Genomic DNA, 23571 nt, shown 5'->3' on the forward strand with positions numbered 1-23571 from the left:
GTGTTTGTTTCTAGAAGAAAAGGGCACGACGACGATACGGCGTGACGCACCGTACGCGGCGGCTACCCAACCCAGCAGCCGTGCGGCGCGGCGCGGCGCGAGCCAGCTGCAAAGGAACGAGTGAACGGCCTGAGTGGAGCGCGCGATTGAGGTCCGATCGCCCTAAACCTGACCCACCACCACGACGCCTGTCGGTCTCCGCACCGGACCGGCGTCGCCACTGCCCTCACCCCAACGCTGCGCTGCACATGCGCTTGCGAGCTCCCACTCCCACTCCCACCCCCGTCCCCTTCTCCGCTGTACTCTTCTCCTTGTCTGCCTCGCCGCCTACTCTACACAATCGCATCGCAACCATAGATCGGTTATCACCCACCCTGCTCCCACGTGAATCCACGCGCAAAATTGCCCGCGGCAGCTTTTCCGGCGGATTTGGTTTTCCTTCCTCCCCTTGGCATCCACTCCTCGCAGGGTGGGTGCCCCTCAGCTTCTACTCTAGTCTAGTCTAGATATAATATATTCTACAAAGACGAGGGAGGACGAGGAGATCGATCCAAGATGTTATATGTGGCTCCAAGGTGGCGGTGCCTGCTAGCCGTGGCCATGGCCATCGCCGCGGTGCTGTCGGCGGCGGGCGGCGCCGGGGCGCAGGAGACGTGCTCGGGTGCGGTGCCGGCGCCGCCCAAGCGCGGGGCCTGGATGTCCATTGCCAGCTTCGGCGGCGCCGGCGACGGCCGGACGCTCAACACGGCGGCCTTCGCGGCCGCCGTCGCCAGCATCCAGCGCCGACGCGCGCGGGGCGGGGCGCTGCTCTACGTGCCGCCCGGGGTGTGGCTCACGGGGCCCTTCAGCCTCACCTCACACATGACCCTCTTCCTCGCGCGAGGCGCCGTCATCCGCGCCACACAGGTCAGACCTCCTGCTTCTCGTTCACGACCGCCATTACTCTTCTGGCCTATTACTATTGGATCTTTACCAGATAGTGCAGACTGCAGCATTCAGAATAGTTGTTTTCAGTTTCCTTGTTCTGTTGCTACGATAACAAGTACTCCCTCCATTCCTAAATACTCCAATATGGACTACATAGGGAGCAAAATGGGTGAATCTACACTCTAAAATATGTCTATATACATCCGTATGTAGTCCATATTGAAATTTCTAAAAAAAACCTATATTTAGGAAGGGAGGGAGCAGTTTCTTCCAGGTTTCAAATCTCTCGAGTTCTAGCTTAATTCAAAGAACAGGAAAACTTGCTCTTTATGGTTTGCCATGTCTCATGGTGGTTTATTGGAGTTGAAAAACAACACATTGGTCTTGATGTTTTTCACTCTGTTAGTGTTATAGTTCCTGTGTTGCCACTTGCAAGACGATTACTTAGTTGACATGTGACCTGTGTCTTCTCATCTTCTATTAATGTCTAGCTCATCCAGTTATGGGTGATGTAAAGGTAAAAAACAGTTGGATATCTTTGTGAAATCTTTTTTATTTTATTTTTGAGCAGGACACATCTAGTTGGCCGCTGATCGACCCGCTGCCCTCATACGGGAGAGGGCGTGAGCTGCCCGGCAAGAGATATATCAGTTTGATCCATGGCAATGGACTTCAGGATGTTTTCATTACAGGTTCTCATTCTGCATTATTAAATTTATCATACTTGATTTGGCTAGTGACATCACCATAGGGTTTATCCTAGAATGTTCCAGCCTGTTATACTGCAGTAGAGCAAGGTTTAAATTTGGCATCATGCTAGTGACGCCGTGCATAAGCACGTGCTACAAGAATATGCCATTGTGGAAACCTGTAGAATGTCCTTCTTCATATAGATCTACCCTTGTCTTCATCTAGATGATGATTGTTTTCATGGTTGGAACTGTTATTTGTGCAGGTGAGAATGGCACCATCGATGGCCAAGGTAGTGTGTGGTGGGACATGTGGAAGAAGGGTACATTGCCCTTCACAAGACCCCATCTACTCGAGCTGATGGACTCGTCTAATGCTATTGTCTCCAATTTGGTCTTCCAGGATTCGCCATTTTGGAACATCCATCCAGTGTATTGCAGGTGAGAACATCGATTTAGTTCTCTATACCTAAATTCCTAAATTTTGTGTTTGCTACTTACGGATTCAACAAGGAAGACCACTGGTCAGTTTTGCAGAATTGGGTGCTGCAGTGCACCTTTATCTTGCAGTGCAATGGCTTACATTATTTGGGAATCGGGACAGCTTGCTTTTAGCAGTACTGCAGTTATATATAGCAGTGCAAGGATCCACCCTTGCACTGCATCTCCATTTGCACCATCACAAATTGCACATGAACTCCAGCCTGTGTTCTTGTCCTGTCATAACTGTACCAAAATCCCTAATTTCTATGTCTGCTCCTTATGGATTCAACGAGGAAGACCACTAGTCAGTTTTGCAGAGTTGGGTGCTGCAGTGCTCCTTCATCTTGCACTCCAATTGCTCTAGCTTATTTGGGACAAACTTGCTTGCTTTTAACCGTACTGCAGTTATATAGCACTAGCAGGATAAGGATCCATGGTTGTACCGCCTCTCCATTAGCACCATCACAAATTGCACAGGATCTCCAGGCTGGGTTCCTGTCCTGTTATATAATTGGTAATATTACCGCATTAAACTGGAGCAAATAGTGAAGTGTAGTGAACAGAACTACATAACCAAAGTACAGAAGCTACCAAACAGTACCATACAAGATTAGCACTTTAACGTAGGATCCAAAGTTTTTTTGTTTTAGTTGTTGCTACTTGCTAGCAAAACTTGTGGTCCAGATCTGCATTTATTATTGTCCCAGCTGAGACATAAATGTCTACATCATCTGTTTTGCTTGTGCAGCAATGTGTTGATCAGAAATTTGACTATACTGGCTCCACATGACTCTCCCAACACTGATGGAATTGATCCAGGTACAAATGCTATTTTCCTTTCTCACTGACAATATATACATGACAAAATTTAGCTCCTGATTCTGAACCCAGAGTTGTGCTCCAAACTGTACAGATTCGAGCAGCAATGTGTGCATTGAGGATTGCAACATCTTGACGGGAGATGACCTGATCGCCATCAAGAGTGGATGGGATGAATATGGCATAGCCTATGGTCGCCCCAGCTCGGGCATCACCATTAGGCGGATCACGGGCTCCTCCCCTTTTGCTGGCTTTTCTGTCGGGAGTGAGACCTCTGGCGGTGTGGAGGATGTCCTCGCTGAGCATCTGAATTTCTACAGCTCAGGGTTTGGTGTTCACATCAAGACCAACTCCGGCAGGGGAGGGTTCATTCGAAACATCACCGTCTCTGACGTGATCTTGGACAATGTCCGTTATGGTCTGAGGATTGCCGGTGATGTTGGAGGACATCCTGATGAGCGGTACGACCACAATGCGCTCCCAAAGGTCGACAGCCTGACAATAAAGAATGTTCAAGGGCAGAACATCAAGGAGGCTGGGCTGATCAAGGGCATTCCAAACTCGGCATTCTCCTGGATCTGTCTGTCTAACATTAAGCTTCATGGCAGCGCGCCAGTCCGCCCATGGAAATGCGCGGCTGTGAGTGGAGGTGCACTCGACGTGCAGCCCTCCCCGTGCACAGAATTGACTAGCACGTCCGGGATGAGCTTCTGTACGAGTTCCCTCTGATGGTGAATCAAGTCTTGCACTTCAGTTTCGGTGTCAATGCCCTTGATTCCTCCAATGAGATGACATCAAAGGGTAGGCCAAACAATTTTTGTTTGTTTATTATGTATTATATTTTCAGAAACCTTGTGCTTAGCATCACTGGAATCTAGTTCAACAAGTGAAATGCTATCCGGTGGTTCAATACTTGTCCACAAAGCTGCTCAGTTCTCTGTGTCAGCGAATCATTTTTAGTTCTGCATTTCAACCGTTGGCGTTGAGCTGATACGAATTAGACTTGGTGTATGCAAAGGGTCACGCGTTTGAGTCGGGCACCGCGGGTAGCCAAAATAGACTGGACGAAGCTGGTAGGATAGACACAAAGATCACCAAGGGGGCGGTCCGGGCGCCTGTGACATGCGTCTGATGGCCTTGGTGGCGTGTCATTGGTTGCTCTATGTCGATTCAGGGCAACTCCAACGTGAATCACCAAATCAGACATAGGACACGTCTGCGAACACTGATTGGTGAGCCGGCCATCCAACCGTGTTGTAACGCCCTTGCCGTTGGCCATGAAGGACCGCCAGATTTGGGCCTCGTCGCCGGCGAGATGCGGACGCAAGCGAGTGAGAGAGAGAGAAAGAGATAAGCTCGAAAATAGAGAGAGAGAAAGAGATAAGCTCAGGAAAATGAGATTCAAATTCAATACATCGATACCCGTACAGGCCAGCCACTCGAGCTTATATCTGCTCGTTACATTCATGGGCCTCAGCCTGTTTACTCACCCAGCCCAACTCAACTACACATGGCCCAACGCCTATTCAAACCTCCCGCCACTACGCTTTCGCCTTGGCACAGCGAATACGTCTTCCTGGCTGTTTCACTGCCAGTGTCAGTAGCTGCATGCTGACATTGTCCTCCCCTTGAGAACCGGCGTGTCCCCATGCTGGTGCATCAGGAAACTTGACCTTGAGCACTTCGTAATCTTCCCAGGTTGCCGCTAAAGCTGGAACATTCGACCACTTGATCAAAGCTTGTAAGTGTGATGTGTTTCTTTTTTTCACCAATCTGCGATCCAAGATCTCAGGTATCACTCCAGGCACTGAGATATCTAACGGTTTAGGCAACACAGTAAACACCGGAGTGTGATCCGGCACATGGGACTCCAACTGTGATACATGGAAAACTGGATGAACTTGACTGCCTTTCGGTAGCTCCAGTTTGTAAGCTGCTAACCCAACTTTTTTCCAAAACCTGGACGGTACCGAAAAATTTGAGAGCCAATTTGGGACAGGGTCTATTGACCACTCACGACTGAGCATACGGCTGCAACCTCAAGTACACCTGTTCCCCCACCATAAATTCTCGAGGAGATCTGTTTTTATTTGCATAGTGCTTGTACTTAACTTGAGCTCTATGTAAATGTTCTTTCAGAGTGGCAGTGTGTTCTGACTGAGCTGAAATCCAACTAGAAACATCAGGATTGAGAGATTTGATGAGTTTGCCAACTGACCTATGTTAGGCTCATCTCTATACAGTGCTTTGTAAGGAGAACAACCTAAAGAGGAGTGAAATGTGGAATTGTACCAGAATTCAGCCTGTGGCAGCCACTGTTTCCACTTGGCAGGACAATCATGAACTGCACATCTGAGATACATCTCCAAACACTGATTCACACATTCAGTCTGGCATCAGTTTGTGGATGATAAGCTGTACTCATTTGCAATTCAGTGTCCCATACTCTAAAAAGCTCTTTCCAAAATGCACTTGTAAACACTATAGACAGGGGTAGCCCATGCAGCCTATCAACGTTCTGAAGAAATGCTTTGGCCACTCCAGCAGCAGTGAATGGATGTTTGAGAGGTATAAAATGACTTACTTTAGTAAATCTACCAGCCACCACCAAAATAGAGTTGTGTCCTTCAGATTCGGGCAACCCTTCTATGAAATCCATGCTGATGGACTGCCAGGGCCCTTCAGGTATTGGTAAGGGTTGTAGCAATCCAGGAGATTTACACAGCTCATGCTTTGCTTGTTGACAGATAGCACACTGCTTCACAAAGTTTTCCACATCAGTTTCATACCTTGCCAACTGAATAGGTGCTTGACTCTGAAATAAGTAGGGAGAACTCCAGAATGACCTCCTACAGGAGTAGAGTGAAAGGCTTGTATCAGACTGGTTTGCAACCCCACATTAGCTCCAATCCAGATTTTATCATTATGTTTCAGAATTCCCTCCTGCAATGTAAACCCAGGGCAAGCATTTGTATCAATAGCCAATTTCTGTAGCATTTCTTGAGCTACAGAATCCACAGAGTAAGAATTTAAAACCTCTTGAATCCAAACAGGTTGTGAAGTGGATATGGCATGCATTGGAAACAAGTGAGCTACCCTAGACAGTGCATCTGCCACTGTGTTCTCCACCCCTTTCTTGTATTGAATTGTGAATTGTAGTCCCACTAATTTGGTCATGGCCTTTCTCTGCAGCTCTGAAGTTAGAACTTGATCTCCCAAGTGACATAAGCTCTGGTGATCTGTCTTGATTACAAAAGGGCCTCTGGACAAATAAGACCTCCACTTATCTATAGCCATCATAATTGCGAGCAACTCTTTTTCATAAATTGAAAATTTCTGGTTTTTCTGACCCAATGCTTTGCTGTAAAAAGCCATAGGATGTCCCTCTTGGGTAAGCACAGCTCCAACTCCAGAGTCACATGCATCGGTTTCCACACAAAATTGCTTGTCAAAATCAGGTAGAGCTAGAACTGGAGTGGAGGCCATTGCTTGCTTTAACTGTTCAAAAGCATTTTGAGCCTCCTCTGACCAAAGAAATGACTGCTTCTTCAACAACATTGTCAAGGGTTTTGCTATAATCCCATAATTCTGGACAAATTTTCTATAGTACCTAGTGAGTCCAAGAAATCATCTGAGCTAAGTTACATTACTGGGTACATGCCAATCCAACATAGCAGAAGTTTTTGAGGGGTCAGTGGCCACACCTTTATCAAAGATCACATGCCCTAAATATTCCAAAGACTGCTGCCCAAAGGAACATTTACTCTCTTTTACATAAAACTGATTTTCTCTCAGTACTGTTAGCACTTCTCTAAAATCTTTGAGATGATCTTCCAAGGTCTTACTGAAAACAAGTATGTCATCCATAAAGGAGAGAACCTTCTTTCTGCCAGGAAATAAGAAATTCATCATACACTGAAAAGTGCCAGGAGCAGTTGCTAACCCAAAGGGCACTACTCTGAACTGGAATTGACCATGATGTGTTTTAAAGGCTGTTTTATATTCATCTTCAGGGACCATTCTAATTTGATGATATCCAACTCTCAAATCCAATTTAGAAAATCATTTTGCTCTAGCCAGTTCATCTAGTAGTTCATCTATGACTGGCAAGGGAAATCTGCTTTTGATTGTCAGAGCATTGAGTTTTCTATAATCTACACAAAACCTCCATGTTCCATCCTTTTTCTTAACTAGCAACACTCGAGAGGCAAAAGGGCTCAAACTGGTTGTAATGAGACCTACCTTCATCATCTCAGCTACTTGACTTCCAATTTCATCCTTCTACAAAGGAGAATACCTATAAGGTCTACTATTAATAGGTACAACCCCAGGAACCAGATTAATAGCATGATCAATCTGTCTGCGAGGAGGTAGAGTTTTTGGGTCAGTGAAAACATCAGTATATTGTTGGAGAAATTCTTTGATAGGTTCAGGAAAGTCATGTTTGTCCTCTTTCTCATACACAAGATGAATTAAAGCCACTGCCACAATATCATTTCCCTTATCCCATTTCAGTAACTCTTCTACAGGCATTCCCTTCAGTTCTGAGGTCTGACTGGGTAGCACTCCTTGCAATTTCACGGATTGTCCCTCACTCCCCATTTTCTAACCAGTCCATGCCCAAAATAATGTCATAACTTCCCAACTGCAGTACTTTCATGGGACTAGTGAAGTTTTGTCCTTGGAGCCACCAGGTTAAATTTGGAACTTAGTCAGTACACTGTATGATGTAGGGTAGAACCCTAGACGCTCGATCTTTCATGATTGGAGGGGATCCTATGAAGAACACGAAGAACACGAGGGGAAATGCGAGGGAAATCACGAGGGGAAACGAGAGGAAACACTCAAATAGACAAGAAGCGATCACACATATGCTAGATCCTCGAAAGACAAAGAGATACACGATCCAAAACCAACAAAGGACGATACGTAGGGTAACTAGTTCATCTCTGTGAGGAGGTCTTGAATCCACGAGGGGATCTTCCCATGAGGGGTCTTGAATCCAAGGTGGATCTTCTCCGTAGAGGCCACGGTCTCTCTCGTGGAGTAGATCCGTATGGATGAGCAAAGCTCTATCTCTAAATGAGCTAATCCTTTGCTAACCCCAACTAGAAGGAGGTGGAGGAGTATATATAGTCTAGGGCCACGAAGGGGTAAGTGAGGAGGGGATACATGGGCCTTTGGCCCGGTTAGCCACGCGCAGGTGCCAGACGTCCGGGCTGGGGGTCAGATGTCCAGGGTTTCGGGACGAGCTGGATGTCCGGGGTCTCGACCGGATGCCCGGGCTGAAGTGGAGGTTCAGTTGCTCTCTAGATACGTCGGTGCCGGATATTCGGGGGAGATGCCGGATGTCCGAGCTGTCGGGAGGCGCCGGATGTCCGGGGCTGGCGCCGGATGTCCGGCCGCTGAAGCTTGTTTGGCCGACTGTTGGGGCAGCTCCTGCGCGGCTGCCCACGCGCCGGATGTCCGGCCGCTGTAGCTTCAGCAGCTCCGTCTTCTGTTGTCACTTCCAGGCTTCCCTCGCGGATGGTGTAGTTGTTCCTTGGTGCTTGCACTCCTCCTCAACATCCATGAAGCTCCGACAATACCTATGCATGCACACGGGAGAAGTGTCAAGTAGTATACCATCCTCGAAGGGGTCAAGTGAGCACGTGTAAAGGAGATGATTCACCTTTGTGTATGTGAAGTAGGTGTCACACGTGTCACTCGCCAAACGGACTCTTGACATGGTGATGTCCATAGGATGCTCCGCATCATCCCCCCCCCCTTGGGAAAGATCCGACCTCGGATCGAAAACCAAATCACCATGGGAAAGAGATGGTTTCGCCATGTAAAGTGGACGTTCACCAAGTACTCGTCGTCTTGAAGCTCGGAATGGGCACTCTCCAATGTCGCACCGTCTTGTGATTCCTTCAAAAGGAGTAAGGACAACAAACACTTGGAAAAATAAATGTGGTTAGCGTTAGTGCAAAACCAAGCATTCAAGAGGTGATTCACCAAACAAGTGTCGTCATCATGCAAAGCATATGGTGTGACAAAGGATTGTGATATGGCATGTAAGCATATCAATCGAGCACAAGCAAAGAAATCATGGGGACAAGTATGCAATAGTGAGGTAGTGATGCAAATATGTGTGTCAAGAGAATAAGCATCTACCTCAAGATCATAACAATCATGCATAAAGCACTCGACAAATGGTCGATGGTAGGCATAAGAAACATTCACAACACCAAATAAAATGAAGTGTCTAAACACATGGGACAAGTATAAGACAATCCAAGCATAACGTGCATAGGGTGTAGTGAAGATAGTGTGTCACTCAACACAATAGAAAGAGCAATTGTTCGTCATGTGTGAGGCAATCAAGTCAATCATGTGACAAGCAATGGGACATGGCATATGTGAAGTGATGACATTGTTGCAACCAAACATATGAGAGGAGCAAGTAATCCAAGAATTGGATGCAAAACAAGGCATATATATCATGATGCATGGAATGGTGAAAAATGACAATTCGAAGCAAGATCTCTAACAAGTGTGCAATCAAGTGGTCCAAGGTGAGCAATAAGTCTCATGGGGAAAGCAACACAAGTAGTATGATCCATAATATCCATGCTCATGGTTTGGGGGTTCTCAGAAGAGAAGGATATCACCTTGAAAGCATGTCCTTGTGCATCCTTCACAATGCCGAAACACAAGCAAGTGCGATGTAGAATTGTTGTGGTAGAAGGTGGTTCGCTCTCAAGAGCTCAAATGGTCAACTCACATGAAGTGGAAGTCGATACAAAGTCCAAGTATCCTACACATGCACACAACAAAAGAAAGAATGCATGCGCATGGTAGATAAACACATCATCCATCACGATGGTTCTCTTTTCTTGCACATAACCATTAGAAGCACAAGTGCATGAATACTATGATGCAACAATGGCTATATTCATGGCACTAGGTATATGGTGCAAAGAGGTAAGACAAGCATGCTTCACAAGGAATATGTCATAATCTCCAAATATATGTGAGAATGCTATGGGGGCAAACTCATTATCAAGACTAAAGGCATAGTTGCACTCAATACATGGCAAATCATCTAGCATGAGAGAGGCAATATATGGAGATATATGACAAGAAGCAATAACAAGCATGTGCAAATCATGCAGGTGGTTGTCATCAACCGCAAGAAATGAGCAAGTATGAATCATGGGTGATGCAACATAGGCAAGCATATCAATCATGTCGTGCAAACTAGTGGAGCGAAGATGCAACACACCAGGGGGAAATCATGGCAATCATGTCATGTGAGCAATTAATAGGGATAGACAATGCACATGACATATCGCAAGCACGAACACAAAGCAAGATCATAGTATCATCATAGGAATGGGTCATAGATGGAACATGGCAATAACAAGTAATATCTCCACCAAGCTTGCAAATACACATACAAGTACTAGAATCAATCATCATGTGTAATGCAAAGCATGGGTCACAAATGCATGGCAAAGGCATAGGAATGAGAATATCATGCAAAGTGAACATGGCAAGATGGGCATATAATATGTAATGGACAATAACCCATAGCCAAGTGAGGGCCATGTAGAAGAAATGCGTGAAGTATTTGCGCGAAGAGAGCGGTGGGAAAGGCAATCCATGGGATCCCAAGTCATCAATGCTCTGTAAAGCTCGTTTTGTCAACTCATGGGATTGTGAGGTTGACAAGTAAGCATGGGTACCTACACAACAAATACACAAACGGAAGAAATTGTGTGTGGTAATGTACACATCATCCATCTTGATGTGTATGTGCACGTGTGAGTTAGTGCAAGATAAGCATTGCTCAAAGAAATTTGATGCATGGTATAATAACATGTCATCCATCATGAAAGAATAGTTATTATGTATGACATGGTGGGGACACAAATTTAGCATACAAGTAAATGGCACATCAATAGCATTTTCATTCATGGGGAGCATATTGTGCACATAAGTATGAGGATCATGTAATGGATGGGATGGATCAAAATCTCCTAAAATGTATGAGGAAACTATGAGGGTCTCCTCATGAGTAATATTGGAAACATGATGTGAAGAAGTGGAACAACATCCAAAACAATGCATATCCGAAACTAGGTAGTCATGGCATGGCATATGAGATAAATGATGAAAAGGGAGCATATTAATATCATCACAAGAAAAACAAATGCCAATAACCATGGGCTTGTCATCTATGCAATAAGTGCAAATTGGGTTAATTTTAATGGCACATGCATAGTCACTACGATGAGATTGCAAATATAACATATTGTTGATCTCATGCATAGCATATGACAAGTCAAGCGGATTGTCAAACACGATGTGACCTAGAGAATTGTCACAAGAAATCCTATGTAAGATGGCATCACAACTAATAGACTCCACATGGCAATCATCATACTCATCATAGATGGGCAATAAATCATCACATGGGGAAGTCGAACTAGCATGAAGCATGGTAATAGGTTGATCAACATCATGCAAGCAATCAATGTCAAGAATGTCCACTAGTGGGACTAGAGCATCACCTTCACCTTTGTTACCTATGTCATTCCACTCATGTAGTGTAGGTGAGGTGGCAAAGACCAAATGGTGGTCATCTTCATCTTGATGGAACCATGTGGGGGGTGCATCATATTCCACCATGGCCATCGTCTTCTCCAAAGGAAGGACGTAGTCGTCGCGAATCGGTGCGTCATCATATATGGGACCTAGCACCAAATGAGAAGACATAATAGAGGTAGAGGTTAAGTCGTTAGAAATCGAAGTGGCCTCAGATGCCCTATCAACTATCACACACACTCTCTCTATGTGGTGGTTCACCCACTCCCTCAAAATAGGTGCACTCAATGTCACATATGGTGGAGTCACTCATCTCACTCAAGTGGTGGGGATTATGGCTCTCCTCACATGGGAATTGGGGCAACACATCATATATGGGGCTAGTGGTGAAGTCACTCTCACTCTCAATATGGTGGCTAAAGTCACTCAAGTCATCATACGTCGCTGTGGTCGAAGGGAGAATCCCATGCTCAACCATCTCGTTGTCGTCGCCGTGGATGAAGGCCGAAGATGGCACATCATCACTCTCGCCTCCTAAGATGGAAGCATCATCCTTGCTCACCACCTTGTCGCTCGCCTCCAAAGCATGTTCCTTGATTGGCTCCATAGTCGTAGTCGTCATCGCACCGTCTTGAAAAAGAGTCAAAGTAGACTCGGGACCATCAATGCCACAAAGAGGGATGGCGGTGAAGTCGAACTTGGGAGCATCGTCTTGGAACTCATCAGGCTTGGACATCTGGTGGTACTAGCCTCATGCTCGTTCTCATGGAGCTTGGTCATCGCAAAGTGAGCTTGGGGTGGAGAAGCCTTGGCCTTCATGAGTTCTTGTTCTGCCTTGAGAGCACCAATGTAGTTGTCGTCGAGGGACTTGTAGTTCTCGAGGAAGATCGTCTTGGAGATGTCGTTGTGCAATCCCATCATGAAGTGGAACTTCATTTAAATGGGGTCGTCACGCTGGCTCGTCGCAAGGCATGCTTCATCTTCTTGAAGTACTCGTCGATGGACTTGGATCCTTGGATGGTGTTCTCCAATTGGCGTAGAAGTTGTTCCGTGTAGGTTGGAGGCACGAACTCTTGCCGCATAGCTCTCTTCGTCTTGGGCCAACTCATGTCGTAGGTCTCCGAAGGTGTGTGAAGCCACCATGTGGACACGTAGTCGTGGAAGTTTCTTGTGGCGCACTTCACTTGATCTTCGGGAGGAACTTGATGTAGCTTGAGGTAGTCGTCCATCAAACGCTCCCACTCGAGATACTCCTCGGGTTCTAGAGTCCCATAGAAAGGAATCTCATGGTAAGTTACGAGGTCGTAGTAGCTCGTGGAAGTCGCGGACTTGAGCTTGGGGAGCTTCTCTTGAGCGTAGTCTTGAGGTGCTTGTTGGCGAAGATGCCGTATATCCGAAGGCGAAGATGCCTTGAAGTTGCTTGGCGAAGATGCCAAGGGAGATGGTGAAGTCATTGAGCGGTTTTTGGTGTTGATCTCTTGACCTTCACGTTCGTGGTGGTGATGGTGTCGATGCCGATGTGACCTTGCCGAAGATGGTAGCTTGGAAGCATGTGTACTTGAGCGTCATCTTGAAGATGAGGAAGATTGCTTGTAGGACTTGATGAGGGCTTTGATCTTCTCCATTTGAGCTTGCATCTTGGCGTCGGTGGAGTTTTTCTTGGCATCGAACTCGTCGTTGTTGGTGTAGACCGAAGGTGAAATGCCTTGCCTATCCATCACAAGACTCGAGCAAATGTGAGTGGGAGAAAGAGAAGAACTAGACCAAATGTACCAATGTTGAAAATGGATCAATGATCACTCAATAATGTAACAAGGAAAAAGCATAATTGGTATCGGATCTTGTCAATTCTCACACCTACACAAGTAATGTTGGGGAACGTAGTAATTTCAAAAAAATTCCTACGCACACGCAAGATCATGGCGATGCATAGCAATGAGAGGGAAGAGTAGCGTCCACGTACCCTCGTAGACCATAAGCGGAAGCGTTATGAGAACGCGGTTGATGTAGTCGAACGTCTTCATGATCCGAACGATCCAAGTACAGAACGCACGACACCTCCGAGTTCAGCACACATTCAGCTCGATGACGTCCCATGAACTCCGATCAAACAGAGCTTCACGGGAGAGTTTTGTCAGTACGACGGCGTGATGACGGTGATGATGTTGCTACCGACGCAAGGCTTCTCCTAAGCATCACTATGATATGATCGAGGTGAATTATGGTGGAGGGGGGCACCACACATGGCTAAGGGATCAATGATCAACTTGTGTGTTCTAGGGTGCCCTCCTGCCCCCATATATAAAGGAGCAAGGGGGGAGGCCGACCGGCCCTGTAGGGCGCACCAGGAGGAGGAGTCCTCCTCCTAGTAGGAGTAGGACTCCTGAGGGTCCTGGATTAGGGGGTATCCGGATAGCCGGACTATATCCTTTGGCCGGACTGTTGGACTATGAAGATACAAGATTGAAGACTTCGTCCCGTGTCCGGATGTGACTCTCCTTGGCGTGGAAGGCAAGCTTGGCAATACGGATATGTAGATCTCCTTCCTTGTAACCGACTCTGTGTAACCCTAGCCCCCTCTGGTGTCTATATAAACCAGAGGGTTTAGTCCGTAGGACGAACAACAACAATCATACCATAGGCTAGCTTTTAGGGTTTAGCCTCTTCGATCTCATGGTAGATCAACTCTTGTACTACTCATATTATCAAGAACAATCAAGCAGGGCGTAGGGTTTTACCTCCATCAAGAGGGCCCGAACCTGGGTAAACATCGTGTCCCCTGCCTCCTGTTACCATCCGCCTAGACGCATAGTTCGGGACCCCCTACCCGAGATCCGCTGGTTTTGACACCGACATTGGTGCTTTCATTCAGAGTTCCTCTATGTCGTCATCATTAGGCTTGATGGCTCCTTCAATCATCGATAGCGATGCGGTCCAGGGTAAGACTTTTCTCCCTGGACAGATCTTTGTATTCGGCGGCTTCGCACTGTGGGTCAACTCGCTTGGCCATCTGGAGCAGATCGAGAGTTACGCCCCTGGCCACCAGATCAGATTTGGAAACTTAAACTACACGGCCGATATCCACGGGGACTTGATCGTCGACGGATTCGAGCCCTTGCCGAGTGCGCCACACAGTCACGATGATCATGATTTAGCTCTACCATCGGATAGTGTTCAGGAGATCGCACCGCCAACCGCTCCGACCCTCAATTCGGAGCCAATCGTGCCATCCATGGATGGGTGGATAGACCCCGCCACGGAGGCTGCATCCTTAGCGGCGATCAAGCCGAGTATCGACCTTATCCTTCAAGGGAGCCATGACGCCGAACTGCCGGATTCTTCCCCGGCCACGGACTCTGAACCACCTGCGCCCGTGCCTATCGAATCCGACTAGGCGCAGATCATGAAGTTCACCTCCGCGGATATCTTTCAGCACTCGCCCTTCGGCGACATACTGAACTCATTAAGGTCTCTCTCCTTGACAGGAGAGTCCTGGCCAAACTATGTCCGGCAGGATTGGGATGCGGATGACGAAGAAATTCGCCGCCCACCCACCACCCACTTAGTAGCCACTGTCGATGATTTGACCGACACGCTCGACTTCGACTCTGAAGACATCGACGGTATGGACGACGATGCGGGAGACGAACAGGAACCACTGCCCACAGGGCACTAGACAACCACCTCATCATATGATATATACATGGTGGACACACCCAAAGAAGGCAATGGCGACGGGACAGCGGAGGATGACCCCTCCAAGAAGCAACCCAAGCGCCGACGTCAGCGGTGCCGCTCTAATTCTCGCCAAAGCAAAAGCGGTGATACCGGCACAGGAGATAATAGCACTCTGGACAGTGCCGAAGATGACAACAATCCCCTCCAGCAAGATTTAGAGCAGGAGGATGGAGAAGCTAGCCCTCCCGAGAGAGCGGCAGATGGAGAGGCGGAGGATGATAATTACATGCCTCCCTCCGAAGACGAGGCAAGCCTCGACGATGAAGAATTTGTCGTGCCTGAGGATCCCGTCGAGCAAGAGCGCTTCAAGCGCCGGCTTATAGCCACGGCAAATAGCCTTAAGAAAAAGCAAAAACAGCTTCAAGCTAATCAAGATTTGCTAGCTGACAGATGGACTGAAGTCCTTGCGGTCGAGGAATATGAACTCGAACACCCCTCCAAGAGTTACCCAAAGCACAGGTTGCTACCCCGACTGGAGGAGGAAGCATTAAAACCTACATCTCCAGCGTATGACGCGGCTGATCGGCCACCTCGTGGCCGCGACAGAGAGGCATTTCAACCAAAAGCTCAGCCCGCACCCCGACGCCACTCAAATAAAAATGTCAAGGCACGGGGAAACACGCTAGACCTGCGAGACGTATTGGAGGACAAAGCAAAACACACAAGATCGATCTATGGATCACGAGGGTGCGCCACTACACGAGACGATAACCGTCACGCCAGATACAGTAAAAGTAAATCCGACCGGGCCGAACACAATGGACAAGACTCATTTGAGCTGCGTCGCGACATATCCCAGTACAGAGGCTCCGCACACCCCCTATGCTTCACAGACGAAGTAATGGATCACCAAATTCGAGAGGGTTTCAAACCCGTAAATATCGAATCATACGACGGCACAACAGATCCTGTGGTATGGATCGAGGACTTCCTCCTGCACATCCACATGGCCCGCGATGACGATCTACACGCCATCAAATACCTCCCACTCAAGCTCAAAGGACCAGCTCGGCATTGGCTCAACAGCCTGCCAGCAGAATCCATTGGCTATTGGGAAGATCTGGAAGCCGCATTCCTCGACAACTTCCAGGGCACTTATGTGAGACCACCAGATGCCGATGACTTGAGCCACATAATTCAACAGCCAGAGGAACCGGCCAGGCAATTCTGGACACGGTTCCCAATAAAGAAAAATCAAATCGTCGACTGTCCAGATGCAGAGGCCCTAGAAGCTTTTAAGCACAACATCCGCGACGAGTGGCTCGCCCGGCACCTTGGCCAGGAAAAGCCGAAATCTATGGCAGCCCTCATGACACTCATGACCCGCTTTTCCGTGGGAGAGGGCAGCTGGCTGGCTCACAACAATAATATATCAAAGAACCATGGTACTTCGGATACCAAGGATGGCAATGGCAAGTCACATCGCAACAAACACAAGTGCCGCATCAACAACGACAATACCGAGGATAAGACAGTCAATGCCGGATTCAGAGGCTCTACACCCGGTCAGCGGAAAAAGCCATTCAAAAGAAGCACCTCGGACCCATCCAGTTTGGACCGTATACTCGATCGCTCGTGTCAAATACACGACACCCCCGACAAGCCAACCAACTACACCAACAGGGAATGTTGGGTGTTCAAGTAGGCCGGCAAGTTAAATGCCGAAAACAAAGATAAGGGGTCACATAGCGATGACGAGGAGGAGCCTCGGCCGCCGAACACCGGAGGACAGAAGAGGTTCGCCCCACAAGTGCGGACGGTGAACATGATATACGCAACCCACATCCCCAAGAGGGAGCGGAAGCGTGCGTTAAGGGACGTATATGCGTTGGAGCCAGTCGCCCCAAAGTTCAACCCATGGTCCTCCTGTCCGATCACCTTCGATCGCAGGGACCATCCCACTAGTATCCGTCATGGCGGATTCGCCGCACTGGTCCTAGACCCAATCATCGACGGATTTCCCCTCACTCGAGTCCTTATGGACGGCGGCAGCAGCCTGAACCTGCTTTATCAGGACACAGTGCGCAAAATGGGTATAGACCCCTCAAGGATCAAACCCACCAAAACGACCTTCAAAGGCATCATACCAGGTGTAGAGGCCCATTGCACAGGCTCAGTCACACTGGAAGTGGTCTTCAGATCCCCGGATAACTTCCGAAGCGAGGAGTTAATCTTCGATATAGTCCCGTTCCGCAGTGGCTATCATGCACTGCTCGGGCGAACCGCATTTGCGAGATTCAATGCGGTACCGCATTATGCATACCTCAAGCTCAAGATGCCAGGACCTCGGGGGGTCATCACAGTCAATGGAAACACAGAGCGCTCTCTCCGCATGGAGGAGCACACTGCGGCCCTCGCAACAGAAGCACAAAGCAGTCTCTTTAGGCAATCCACCAGTTCAGTGATTAAACGCCCAGACACCGTCAAGCGCGCCTGGAGTAATCTGCAACAAGACCGCCTGGCACGCTCCGAGTGTGCATAGCAATGCGGCCCCCACCCCAGTCCCCGCCAAACGGCGAAATCCGTGCCACACGTACATAATTACGCATTGAAAATACCATGGGCATAGATGGGGGGGCACGACTATGGCACACCCCAAAACGCGGCTCAACCGCACTAGGGGCTTCCAGCCTTATTATTTTTTCTCTCTTTCAGGACTTTACTCTCTGGAAACCCCGTCCGGTAGTACGATTCCTCAGCTTGCCCTTGGAGGCAGAAAGCTACGTCACATCATGGAATTCCCAGGTGGTCTCTGATAACGAGTGAAATACCTACTTTAAATACCATTCCTCAGCTTGCCCTTGGAGGGGACATTTCAAATAGTCCTACTTTTTGCTTATCGCACTACTTGTATCATTATGCTTCAACGCACCTTTTTGAGTAAACAATGCATAGCACTAGACTATTACCGTATTCTCTATTCTTATATATATATATGTTCATTCATGACATTCAACACCCGTACACTCTGGTACGGCCAATACGCCAGGGGCTTAAGCATACCCCATAATACGGCGTGAGAAGTCCGAACACTTTCGACAGTGCGGCACCCCGAACTTATAGCATTATATGCATCAGCTCCGAATCATGTCTTGGGTCAATAGTTGGGTTTGCCCGGCTCCCATGTTTTGGTACCTTACATTCTGCTATATCGGCTAAGGTAGCACTGGGAGAACTACTGCGATTGTGCCCCGGTTCATCTGGGCAAGCACCTCAGTAGAGAAAGCTAAAACTGACTGTCATGATAAGACGAGAGTTGGTCGCTGTTCGAGAGGTGTCGAGTCCCTAAAGACTTATGCCTCTTAGAGCGAGGAGTCGGCTTTGTCCGGCTTAAGGCATGTATAGCGCCCCGAATTCGGCCTTCCGAATACTAGGGGCTTCGCCAAAATTTAAAATTGTAGACTTCTATGGCTAAGTGAGAGTGATAAAGCATTATAGTCCGATTGCCTTGTTCGTTGTGCTGAGCACCTCCCTCGAAGGACCCAACAATGGGAAAAAGAGTGCTCAGATTTATCTCGAACACCCCAGCACTCGTGGCATGGGGGCAGAAGCCGACGACTGGCCATCTCTCAGATTTAATAAATAGCCACACATAAGGTAATATTTTAAATTCAAACAAGCGTTGCATAGCTCATATGAACAAGTTTTCATAGTACATGATCACACGAGCAAGTTCATTCAAAAATTACATCCTTCGCACACTCGTCCGCCACAAGACGGGCACCCTTCAGGACACCCTCATAATACATTTCGGGGTGGCGATGCTCCTTGCCCTGCGGCGGCCCCTCCTTCACTAGCTTCTCGGAGTCCATCTTGGTCCAGTGCACCTTCGCACGGGCAAAAGCCCGGCGTGCACCTTCGATGCAGACGGATCGCTTTATGACTTCCAGCCGTGGACAGGCATCCACAAGCCACCTCACCAGGCCGAAGTAGCTGTTGGGAAGGGAGTCGACAGGCCACATCCGGACTATAAGGCCCCTCATGGCCTGTTCGGCCGCCTTGTGCAGCTCGACCAGTTGCTTCAGCTGGTCGCTCACATGCATCGGGTGTTCGGTCCCAGTATACTGAGACCAGAATAACTTCTCCGTCGAGCTTCCCTCCTCGGCCTGGTAATACTTCGCGGCATCCGACACGCTGCAGGGCAAATCTGCAAATGCTCCTCGAGAGCTCCGGACTCGGGTAAGTAACAAGTAATTTACTTTCACATGCTTGCTTTGCATATTGGATGCCTTACTCGCCGCTATCTTCCTCGTCGCCTCAATTTCCTGGAGGCCCTTTTGGGCTTCAGCCTTGGCATGCTTTGTGCTCTCGAGGGCCGCGGCAAGCTCGGACTCTCGCGTCTTCAAGTCAAGCTCCAAAGTCTCGTGCTTCTTCACGAGAGCTTGGAGCTCTTTCTGCACCTCGCCCACCCATGCCTCTTGTTTCTCCTGCTCGGTGCGCTCCTCGGCCGCTTTGTTTTCGGCCTCGGACAACGCTCGCTTCAGGGTCGCCACTTCGGTCGTGGCCCCTGGCACATCCATGATGATCCTATCATTTTGCAACCACATATTATATATATATATATATATATATATATATATATATATATATATATATATATATATAAACACTATTCTGATCACGGGATCAGAATAATATTCTGATCACAACCTGACCTGCCCCACTAGTAGTACGTTGAACTTCCCTATGAACTAGGTTGAACTTCCGCCAACATTGCCCAAATGGGGCTTGCGATATACCGTTGGAAAGCTATGGACACCAATATCATGACCCAACTTAATCTTTTGGCAAAATATAAGCGGTTTAAGAGCAGTTTTGAAAACCGTTTTTTCTTCGCACAAAAAACGCGAATCATATTTTTGATCGCATTTCTAAACCGTTTATCGGAATGAGGCATATACTATGGCGTTGGAAAGATGCTGCAAAACCGCTCCTTCCACATGTTGAAAGTTTTCTCTAATTCCCTATGGTTAAAGAGTAATTTGAAAAAACGTAAAATTTCGTAAACCGAACAGCTGAGTTCGTTTTTTTGATGTCATTTCTAAACGGCTAATCCAATGGAGGCATATGATACGGCATTGGAAAGCTTATGAAAATGCGCTACTTTTTCATCTTGACAGTTTTTTCTTTTTTTGAATGGTTTAAGAGTAATTTAGAAAATGGTCCAAGTCCTACCGAGTTCGTATTTTCGAGCTAATTTTTTAACCGTGCGTCCGAATGCAGCAAATGATATGGCGTTGGAAATCTTGAACAAATGCGAATTTTTTTGGTATATATTGTTTCTCCTAATTCTTTACGTTTTTAAGTCAGTTTTGAAAATGGCGAAAAACGTATTTTCGCTGTAATTTCTACAAACTTTATCGGAATGGGGCAAATAATATACCGCTGAAAAGCTACGGAAAATGCGAAACTTTTTCATGTTGATGGTTTTCTCCGATTCCTAGCCGTTTTCAAGTAATTTCGAAAATGGCGGGATCATGCGTTCTGCCTTTATCGCGAAACAGATTCTTCAAAAATGCACCACGTGTAGAACGTGAACTTCTCGGCGCGTGTACCTGAACTTCACTCTGTTTTTCACGTGACTTTTTTGCTCGTAGGTCTCCATCCACTCACCGGAACACACATTGGAATTAAGCAAGTAATGTACTGGTGGAAAGCTGATGTAAACACGCAACTTTCCCGTGTTAATAATTTTTTCATACTTGCGATGATTTTAAAAGTTTTTCATGTCAAATTCATTCACTATAGTAGTCGAACTTCCTGCTGTTTTTAGGTTGAACTTCTGTGACGTATTTTCGTTTTTAATTTTCTCATTCATTTTGTCAGTGTTACACAAATGATATTTGTTTTGTACAAACCTCTCTCACAATAATTTTTTTAATTTTCTCCTTCCGATGACTTGAACTTACACAAATGATATTCCTCCCATTTTGAAATAAATTAGAAAATGACAAGATCATGGTTTTCTGCCTTCATCACGAATGGAAATGCACTGCGTGAAGTGCTTGAACTTCTTGGGCATGTTTGTCTGAACTTCACTCTGTTTTGACTTGCTGTTTTTATATCAAAAACTCCCAAACCACTTACCGGAATTGAGCAAATGATATACCAATGGAAAGCTGTCGAAAACACTCAACTTTTCCATGTTGATCAACTTTTCATACTCGCGATGTTTCAAAATATTTTTTTAATGCGTAAAAATGTGTTTTTAATGGTATACACAAATTTTTTAAACCATTCATCGGAATATAGCATACAATATACCGTTGAGAAGCTTATGAATAGGAGCATCTTTTTCATGTAGACAGACGTTATAGATTTTTGTTGTTTGAGAGTAGTTTTAAAAATGGGAAAAAGAACATCGTTTTTGCCTGTTTTTTACATGTAATTGAAGGTCGGACGTCTCACACTAGAGATCTTGAACTTCACCGTGAGGAGCACATGAACTTCTTGCAAAAAACCTTTTAAGCTTTTAGTTTTTTTCTTATATTCCTATCTGAAATGCATTTCACGTAGTTGTTAAACTTCCCGCTGTTTTCATCTTGAACTTCCGTCACATATTTTTGTTCAACCTCTCTCACAAGAAATTTTTAACTTTCTCACGCCAAGCACTTGAACTTCTAGCAACAATTTTTTTGGACTTTGCCTTTTTATTCTTTTTAATACAAAATGCACACCGCGTAGTACGTGAACTTCTCGCAATTATCAATATGAACTTTTCTCGGTTACGTGAAAATATATGAGCTTTTTTATGAATTTTTAATCTGATTTTCTTAACCTTTTTCATGAATTTTGAAGCGCTCTATTTTTAAAAGTTGAACTTCTTGTTATTTTTTTGAACTTCTTGTTTCAGTTCTTTGATAACGAGGAAAATTTGAGTTTTCTATAATCCTCGAATTTCTCCATCTTTTTAATATGGACTTCCTGGTTTTATTTTTTAATCTTTTTTATGAAATTTTGAAGCGTTCTATTTTTAAAAGTTGAACTTATTTTTTTATTTTTGAACTTCTTGTTTCCATTTTTAATAATGAGGAAAATCTGAGTTTTCTATAATCATCGAACTTCTATATCGAACTGCTCTAACTTTTTTATTTGAGTTTATTTTATGCACTTTTAGAAATATGAAATTTGTAGTTTTGTTACAATCATCAAACTTCTCCACGTTTTTAAATTGAACTTTTGTGTTTTATTCTTCAGTAATGAGAAAAACTGAGTTTTTAATGTACATTGAATTACTCCGTTTTTTAAAATTGAACTTCTTGGTTTAATCTTTAGTACCGGGGAAAATCCTTTTTTATGAATTTTGAACTGCTCTATTTTCAAATTTAGATTTAAATTTATATGAAAATTTAAATTTTTAACTTCTAGTATTTGTTAGGAACGGTGAAAATCCTTTTTTATGAATTTTAAACTGCTCTATTTTTCAAATTTGAACTTCTTGTTTTTTTAGTTTTGAACTTCTTTGTTTTCATTATCTAATAATAAGGAAAATCTGAATTTCGTATAAACATCGAACTGCTCTTTTCAAAATTTGGACTTCCTGGTTTTATTTCTTTTAGTAACAAAAAGTCTTAGTTTTTAATAAAGATCAAGTCGCTCCGTTTTTTAAATTTGCACATAGAGTTTTTTGAAGGGAGAAAATCCCTTTGTTATAAAATTGTTTTGAGATTCTTTTGGTTTTTTATTTGACCGTCTTTTGGTTTTGTAACAAACATTGAAATTTTTCGTCATTTAAATTTGAACCTCTAGGCTTTATCTAGAAACGGGAGTGAGCGACCACAACAAAATAAATTGTATCTCTATACTGCTGCGTGATGAATGATTTTTATTCTATGTGCGTCTTCTAGGCGGGATGGATTGTACCCCAAAAACAATGTCTTTTGAACTTTCTAGGTGGAAGTCGTTGAACTTCCAGATTATTAAAAAAGCATGCCCTTTTTAGTTCTAAATAAATATGGTACATCAAAAAATTGTACCAAAAATATTTATGCATTTTGAAGATAAACTTGGAAGAAACCAACCTATGAAACCGAAAGCAATGGACGAAAACCACAAGTTTTTTGCACCTACAGATACAATTGAACTTCAGTACGTGCCCACCAACTAGTACTCTATCTGCATCACACACACACACACACACACACACACACACACACACTTTCGGTGTTATTTTCCTTTTTCTTTGATCTAATTCTGCACGTGCCACAGAACTCCTATTTCAAATACTTTTTTGTTACAGAGTTTTCCTATTTTCATCATTATTAGTTTTCAAACATATAAAATGAAAGTCACACAAACTCATTAGCAAAAACAGATGGTGAAC

General features: G+C 45.6%; 1 protein-coding gene across 1 annotated transcript; it reads left to right on the plus strand.

The window, feature by feature from the left end:
- The first annotated feature begins 202 nt into the window (after positions 1-202).
- Positions 203-3871, plus strand: LOC119268405 (probable polygalacturonase). Its single transcript, XM_037550023.1, has 5 exons — positions 203-906; positions 1499-1619; positions 1883-2057; positions 2848-2918; positions 3013-3871. The coding sequence occupies exons 1-5, from the start codon at positions 556-558 to the stop codon at positions 3645-3647; spliced, it is 1353 nt and encodes a 450-aa protein (XP_037405920.1). The 5' UTR covers positions 203-555; the 3' UTR covers positions 3648-3871.
- The last annotated feature ends 19700 nt before the right edge of the window (positions 3872-23571 follow it).

Source organism: Triticum dicoccoides, chromosome 3A (assembly GCF_002162155.2).
Source record: "Triticum dicoccoides isolate Atlit2015 ecotype Zavitan chromosome 3A, WEW_v2.0, whole genome shotgun sequence".
Classification (NCBI taxonomy): Eukaryota; Viridiplantae; Streptophyta; class Magnoliopsida; order Poales; family Poaceae; genus Triticum; species Triticum dicoccoides.

What these genes read in the sequence shown, in the direction of transcription:
- LOC119268405 (XM_037550023.1), top strand. Translation starts at nt 556, where the DNA reads ATGTTATATGTGGCTCCAAGGTGGCGGTGCCTGCTAGCCGTGGCCATG. An exon ending in CCGTCATCCGCGCCACACAG is followed by an intron (nt 907 to 1,498) that starts GTCAGACCTCCT and finishes ATTTTTGAGCAG; the next exon opens with GACACATCTAGTTGGCCGCT. An exon ending in TCAGGATGTTTTCATTACAG is followed by an intron (nt 1,620 to 1,882) that starts GTTCTCATTCTG and finishes TTATTTGTGCAG; the next exon opens with GTGAGAATGGCACCATCGAT.